The sequence below is a fragment of the Phoenix dactylifera genome, unplaced genomic scaffold, assembly GCF_009389715.1.
Source record: "Phoenix dactylifera cultivar Barhee BC4 unplaced genomic scaffold, palm_55x_up_171113_PBpolish2nd_filt_p 000237F, whole genome shotgun sequence".
NCBI lineage: Eukaryota > Viridiplantae > Streptophyta > Magnoliopsida > Arecales > Arecaceae > Phoenix > Phoenix dactylifera.
In genome coordinates, this window is record NW_024067736.1 from 55,869 (window position 1) to 63,989 (window position 8,121).

At 36.5% G+C, this 8,121-nt stretch overlaps 1 protein-coding gene across 1 annotated transcript; it reads right to left on the reverse strand.

Annotated features, from left to right (window-relative positions):
- Positions 1–607: 607 nt before the first annotated feature.
- LOC103711374 (sm-like protein LSM7) lies at positions 608–7,468 on the reverse strand. The gene is made up of 6 exons (XM_008797488.4): positions 7,311–7,468; positions 6,886–6,975; positions 4,197–4,278; positions 2,259–2,330; positions 1,485–1,537; positions 608–953 (listed from the first exon to the last, which is right to left on the reverse strand). The coding sequence occupies exons 2-6, from the start codon at positions 6,886–6,888 to the stop codon at positions 864–866; spliced, it is 300 nt and encodes a 99-aa protein (XP_008795710.1). The 5' UTR covers positions 6,889–6,975; positions 7,311–7,468; the 3' UTR covers positions 608–863.
- Positions 7,469–8,121: the final 653 nt, after the last annotated feature.

The window sequence follows — 8,121 nt, forward strand, 5'->3', positions numbered from 1 at the left end:
ATCTCCGCAACGACTACAAAATATTTCGAGCTGTATTGATGAATATATGTCTCCCAATTTGAGAACATGGATTACCGATAACATGTTTGGATAGCCATCACTTATTTGATGTTAGCTCAACATTGTTAAACTCTTGCACCAATGCGGCATCTTCTTAAAATTTGGTTCGCGGAAAAAAAAAAATTCTTCACTTGATCATTAAAAAATGACACTTTCAAGAAGTACTTATGTTTGATTGAACATTTACTTTCCTAAAAAAAAATATATAAAATATCTATTATACCGTTAATAAAAAAAATATTATCCATAAAGTTTGATGGCTTAAAAATATTTTTAGAAAAGAAAAAAAAACGACTCTAATTTTTAATCGGTAAAAAAGTAGCTTTTTCATAACTCTAATGAATTTTTCTTTTCCAAACATGAAAAATTTATTTCCATAAAATTTCACTTTCTAATTTCTTCTTTAAAAACTCTAACCAAACAAGAAATATTTTTTTTTGTTTTTTCGTTGACCATACTTTTATTCCTTTTTTTGCGAACAAAACGAGTCCTCAAATCTAAATCTAACTTTAACCATGATAACTTATCAGCATACAATAGAGGAAAATGATTTTAAGTGGTTTCTCATATTTTGAAACATCAAGCACAGAGAGCAACAGAAAAGAAATACCAAAAGGAAATGTTCATCCAAGCTTTAGCATTATCCTCCCTATGACATTCCAAGACAATGAAAGGTGTGGATATTGAATAAAATTCTCACCCAGCTTTCCTAGCATAGCAAAACCAACACAAGCAAGCACACTGTTGAAATAATATATGATTACATGGCGGTTAGTTCAAGGAAGAATAGCTGAGCAAACCGCTTAGGCCCCCTCTGGCTGAAGAAAGGGGTTAGCAATCTCATCAGTTCCATCAGTTGGCGATACAAGCATTACCGCAGTTCCCCTACAAACCTGAAAGAGGATAACGTGGTACTTTAAACAGAGCATCATCAAAAAGCATCATTTTTTTCTTCCACTAAGAGGAATCAAAATTATAAAGATTGTTGGAGCAAAAGAACTGGCAGATCGATCAGCTTGTAGCTGAGAATGACGCATTGAAAGCGGCCTTATTCGACAAAAAGATCTTGAAATCTAACAATTTTGAGTGTAAATGATTTTTAGTAACCTCTCAAACTCAACACAAGTAGGTATTTACAGAGACATTGAGTCATCAAAGGGACATACTTCTTAGATGCCCCACATGGTCACGTCACATTTTTGACATAGAAACAAAAAGATAAAACCAGGGAAGAAGTAATGAAGTCACAAAAGACAATAGGGGGCAAAGAGCATACTATTAGGCCAATTACAGAGACATTGAGTCACCAAAGGGACATACTTCTTAGATGCCCCACATGGTCACGTCACATTTTTAAAACAAAAAGACAAAACCAGGGAAGAAGTAATGAAGTCACAAAAGACAATAGAGGGAAAAGAGCATACTATTAGGCCAAGTCGTCTGGTTTGGTCCGTTGTTTTCAGTGGGTCATCAGGATCTGCAACGATAGAATGGTTGGCATGAATAAGATCACCACTTTCAATACTACACTTAAGCATTGAACTTTCCAAGATATATTTACCCAAGAGTAACTCAGAAAAAATGTTCAGGGATGGAGGGTAAAACATGTTTCTTATCCAGAGTTAATGGAACCAAAATTATAGAAGAAACTTGAGGAAATTCTACCAAGTAACAAGAAAAATAATAGTAATGGGGAAAGTTAGGATCTTAAAAATCTATACTGAAAAGAAAACAATGACTTGAAGGTAATTACAGCAGGCTTTTTTTTTCTATAGTTAATTTGGTAACACTGGGAAAACACTGCAGCTGACCTAACTATGGAGTACAGCTGTCAACACAGTAGGGAAAATGAAACTCGTCATTCTAGGGATCATTACCCATGACACATGTACGAACTTACAATTTAAGAAACAAGAATATGACGTCAAGTAACAATCACCAGCAACATGCCAAAAAACATAAACAGAATGGGGATTTCTCAACTCCATAACTTGTATGCTTCTTTAGGTTCACTACTCCCTGGTACTCCCAAGTCATAGGAGGAGTAACAAGGGTTCAAAAGAAAAATTGCAGCTGCCATCAAAACCCATTGAGACAACCTAGTGATATAGTTACTGAAAAAATTTAAGGAATGAAATAAGGTAATGCGCAACTCTAAGATGCCTTTTGATGGACACATCCCTCAAAAAATCAAATACCTCTAAGGAACTCTATTGCTTCATCAAGAACCAAGTTTAGCAGCTGATCGTATCCTTTCAAAGTTCCTGTTACTGCAATAAGACATTCAAATGGTCAGACAGCTCGTATTATGATGCTTTCTGATCCTTTTTCACCATTAGTTCTCACCAAAGTCCTGAAATCAAAGTGTCTACTACTATATAATATAACGTAAGAACTCTAGCATCAAGAAATACTTTAAGCTAACAAGCTTCAGATGAAAGTGCAGCTAAACATGAAGGTTAAGCAAAGCAGATGAGAGAGAAAGCACTAAACTAAAATTAGCTGAAGGAGATGCTAAATAAAGAGATTTAAAAACCAGCAAAAAATTGATTTGAACAAGAATGCTAAGTTTACATTATAGAAAACGAAATCTACAAGAGGCAGCAGTTATGATTCATATTCAATCTATTTTTTTAAACAAAAGCTTGGTAAAAATTTAATAAAATTTAAATAAAATAAAATAAAGAAGAGAGTCCATGTTAGTACTGATATCATCCCAATCAATGAACAGAATCCAGCAACATAATAAGACAATCAAAATAATCTGAAAAACATCTGCAAGAATTCATGAATTATTCACAATAAAGTTTATCAAGGATCTATCGAGATCAAATAATTAAGTCATATTAGGGAGATAACTTTGAATACAATGAGAGAAAAGATGAGCAACTCTTTTATAATCCAGGATATATGCCATAGGTGCTGTAGGAACTTAACAACCAGGAACAAATTACATTGACAAAAGGTACAGCAACCCAGAAAGGAAACAAGTCAATCAGACCCATAAAAAAATACTAGGGCAGAAGAATGTGTATGATTGCTGTTAAGAGTTGCTTCTTCTTGCTAATTCAACTATGACAGAATTAAGTTCACTCGACACGTCTGCTGGTCATATAAAATCTGAACTTTCCTTCTAAGGAAGCCAATATCAGAATTTTCCTCCCATGAAACTTAAAGTTTTCAAAAGGTTTTCAACCTTCTGGAAGCAAGGAACATGTGCCACGTTCATCTGATCATCTGATGTTCATCTGTTTACTATCACTGTAATAATTATCTCACCAAGGTGATCACGAACAACTCCACAAATTCCACAAGGACCATATTCTGGTAGCCATTATCAGAGATTAACTTGAGAATACCAGACAGGTCTCAGGGAATCCACTTAAATAGATCTCTTCCAAGGTTCACTTCTAATGCCCATCATCAGCATTCACCTTAGAATATTCTCTCTTAACAAGACCAGAAAACACCAACTTATTACCCTATGGAACACCAAAATGGATGATTTCAAGGAAACTTGAAATATTATGGCATGCCTTCTATTGATGTCATTTAAAAAGGAGTTCAGAATCAAAAGACCAAGATGTGCAATGTCCTTCCTTGAGGAAGATGTAAAAAGCAGCACATGAAAAAGTGACACAGGCACCTCTAAAAAAAAAGAGGAATCAAGGATGGATGAACAGGGATGTGAAAAACATGTGAAGTGGTAGAAGGATTGTAAATAGTTCATTAGCATAAGGCAACCACAGAAGAAGGCAACCAACACCACCAGTGTTAAAATAAGAGGGGACAGAGGCTAGTGAAAGACCACACTTTTGCAAGTGGTCACCAAATAATTTCATCAGTCCTAAAGTAGATTTTGGCATTGACTTCTCCCGTAAACTGAGCAGACAGAAAGAAGAAGGGCAGAAAGAAAGAAACACAAGCATTGAAAAGCAGATTTATCATACTATGGTTTACTTCTATCAAAGTTAACAAGCAATCTAGTTGAAAACAGTAAATTGAAGATGCTTGCATAACTAGAAATCCTGATAACTGAGTTTTTTATACACATTTCTTTTAAAAGACAAACTGTCAAAACTAATCAACTTATAATTAAGAAAGTTAGGAATACATAGTAAACATAGACAACAAACCTTGTCTCCCTCCAGTTAGCTTGACCTGGACCCCCTTGTCAACAAACTTTGCCAAATCTAAAACGGTCTCCTTTCGGCCTGACTGGAATAGATGACAAAAGCATTTTGATGAGAACAACATATTACCTGAGATTGTTGTGTGATCATTAAAGAAACTTAAGCAAGTAAAAGCAACAATTCCAATAAGGGATGAATTAGATTAAACTTTCTAGTGACCGATCCTATAAGCATGAAGCCGGGGCTGATTTAAAGTAGAAGATGCAAAAAAGTTGATCGTGCATAGGCCAAAAAAGCTATATGCAATTTCACCATCTTTTGCACACTCCTGGCCTACTAGCCTATCAAGAACAAAGTATTCTACCCAAACAATTGTCATGGGTCTAACCAAGGTTGGCCGAACCGGACCAAACCATCCGGTTCGGCCCATACCGAGCCAACCCAGTGGGGGACCAGGTCGGTTCGCTTATTAAATTCGGGGCTGGTCCCGAGCTAGCCGGTTCTGTTCGAAATTGATGTGAACCATCCGGTTTGCACCGAGTCGGGCCAGTTTGGACCGGCCTGCCTCCCCCTTTCCTTCTTTTGTTATAAACTTCTCGGGTCGTCTCAACGGTTCAGAGCCGATCATCGCATGACTCCTTGTTCGAGACATCCTCTCAAAGATATGATCGAAAGATGCTTAGACGAGGCCACTACATTATCCAATCGACTTGGTCAAGAAGGCGATATCCATCTTCCCAACATAGCCAGACAAAGAGGGACACGAAGAGTAAGCAGACAAAGAGAGACAAAGGGTAAGCAAGCAGCTGCTCAGCACACCAAAAAAGAAAAACAAGAAGCACCTGCAGCTCCCACGGAGAGTGTAGAGAAGGAGCCAGTTCACTCAAATTTAGAGACTGAGAGCAGCAGTTCTGGTGGTCATGGATTTGTTGACCGAAGAGAAAGTGGAAAAAATGAGACCGTTTATGAGACACAGCCGCAGAGTAGTTTTCGATTCAACAGTGAGTCCCAATTAACACATTTTACACAAAATAGGAACCACGGTGCACAATCTAGTAGAGCCTGCGAGGATACGACTGCATATAGGAGACAGACTCTTTGAGATCATTCAAAAGAATACGATGCAGCTACAGATGACCTCGCATGTGGAATAAAATCTAGACGTATCACGTTTCAAGTCGTATATTGGATCCTATTACCTGCAGTCACATGCAACCTATGATCCATACGGATACAGATATAGACATGGTGCGTCTGAGGCATCATCTTCCGGTGGCTACTATTCTACGCAATTCGGAGCATCTTACAAGTTGAATTTTGCTATCAGCTTATTCGAATGGGCCCGTTTTATCAGTCAGAAGATACCTTTCAGAGTCAGAGCTTCAGCAAGAGATCCGAGAGTGCTTATAACCCAGAGCACGTTCCTTATAAAATAAACATACAAAACTGTATCGCTTAGTTAGAGGGATGGGCTGATGTGTCTTCTGACAATGTTGATGATCCAAATATCTACGAGAGGCATCGCCACTCGACGAGATTTTAGATATTGACATATATGTTATACTTTAAATATATGTATATTATTTTATATTTTTTTACCTTACGAGTTGATTTTAGGATATTTCATGTTGTTTCTTATAATATGCAACATCTTACTAATCATTTTATATTTTGTATCATTTTATATTTCACTGTTGCCTTTCCTGAGCAACCTCATGTATTAACTTTCCCCCTTTCTCAACCCTTTGTCAGGGTAAGTTTCTAGCAAATTTTCATATCTGATAAAGTTGTTTTCTTTTTCTTAACAAATTCTAAAGTGTCATGACCAAAATGACACTGCCTATACCGATTAAGTATTTGACATGATGAGATGGCCATGGATCAAAGTGCAAATTGCATTGTGCAGTATCTTTGGAATCACTATCCCAACATGTTAATAAAGCGCATGAAACCCATTTAATGTAACACCAATTACATTTTCAAGTACAGGCTATATATTGTAACTTAAGGAACATGCAAAATCCCCAAAACCTACTTAATCTGGAGTTTGCAAATGAATTCAACGTATAAGGTTGTAGCAAAAGATTACTAAGACACTCATGCTCTCATAAACAAACAAGATTCTTCCCAGTGAACTGCAAATACATGTTAAGAGGCTTTGTATTAACCATAAATTAATGAAGAAATGAAGCTCCCTTGAAAATTTTCAAGATGTATTAATACTAAATTAGATCAGAATGGTGGCTCATCAGGGACTAGCCAGTTCAGTTAATACTGATACTAGAATGAACTCAATGAAAAGACACATGGAATTTACCTCACAGAATGTGCAGAAGATCTCTGAGTACATCCTTTTTTCTAATACAACTAAGAGAATCTACTCCCATAATTTAACACAGGATGGAGACTATAAACTTACCAAGACTACTTAAACCATGAAGTATCAGGGAACCCAAAAAAAAAATCACGAAAAAGGAAACAAAAACAATTATACGTTTCCATCATGTTCCATATTGTAGAATCAATACACTCATTGATATGAGCAAGAATCAATACACCAATCCTTTCTCTATAACAATGACTTGGCGGGATAAGAGACGTCCTTTTACCACAAAACAATAACTTGAGCTATCGCACTTGAACATTAACAAATGGCTAGAAGAGAGAAAGAACTGCAGCAATATTGACTTACCATCTTATATCGGAATCTCCTCTGTTAATTTTTTCCCTCTTAGTGTCCGACAAGAAGTGTTTGCGCACAAGCAAAAATCAACAGAAATACCTGGAATTAAATCATGATTCGAGATAAGCCTGAGAACAATTATAATTTTTATTACCAAAAAAAAAGGGGAAAACTCATCAATACAGGAAAGAATAACTCGTGAAACCCTAATGTAGGCGAGGGAGTAGAAGAAAATTAACTTGTACTAACCAATTTACCGTAGAAAAAAAAATAAACTTAAAAGGAACCGAAAAATCGAACGCTTCTTTGAAACTACATATATACGTGCATAAAAGAAGATATGGGGAAAAAAGGTAAAGAAAAACGAAATCGAACCACCGAATAGATTGCGAAAAGAGCCAAAAAATAAAAAAGATTGCTTCGATTTCTCCTACGTTTTGATGGGTATTTGAATGGAAAAGAACGCTGAGGCGTCGGCCTAGGGTTTCCTTCCTGCCTTCTTCCAGGGGGGAATCGGAGGAACACGCACAAATCTTTCGGTCGGAGTTATCATCAATAGGTGGGCGGAAGCGAGCCGAGTTGGACTAACTCAAGCTAAGGCTCGTTTTGTATTCGAGCTCGACTCAGGTTTGTCGTTCACGACTGGTCTGTTTAAGTGCTTTGGCGAGGGCTTGAGGCCTCTTCTAATTTTTAATTATATAACTTAAACTAAGCATCCAGATTATATCTTAAACTTATAATTAAAATGTATATACATTATATTGATATAATAAGTACGAAATAACTATATTATATATATGTAATAATAATTAAGATAACATATTTGAAACCTTCATTTCTGCTTGTCTACTAATAGAGCGGGCCGAATTTAAAACTAGGAGGACCTGGTTTGCAAACAATCCATTCATTTGGTACATGATTGGGGTTTTAATATCAGCATTACGTGACGCATCATTTCAAGTTTTCTAAGTTCTAATAGAAGTAGCAAGAGAAGTGTTAGATCTACGGAACTGTCTATATATCTTTTGCCACCTTCACAGTCACCTAGGGTTGGAAATAGGCTCAGACCAGCTCGAAGCCCATCGGACCTGGTCAGGCTTCGGAGTAGGTTTTAAAAAATTTAGATCAAGTTTGGGCTTAAATATAGAGCTCATTTATTTTTTTGGGCAGGCTAGGGTATGTCATTAATAAGGCCAAAAATGGGGCCCAAATCAATTTTTTTTTTATGTTGTTATTAGAGAGAAT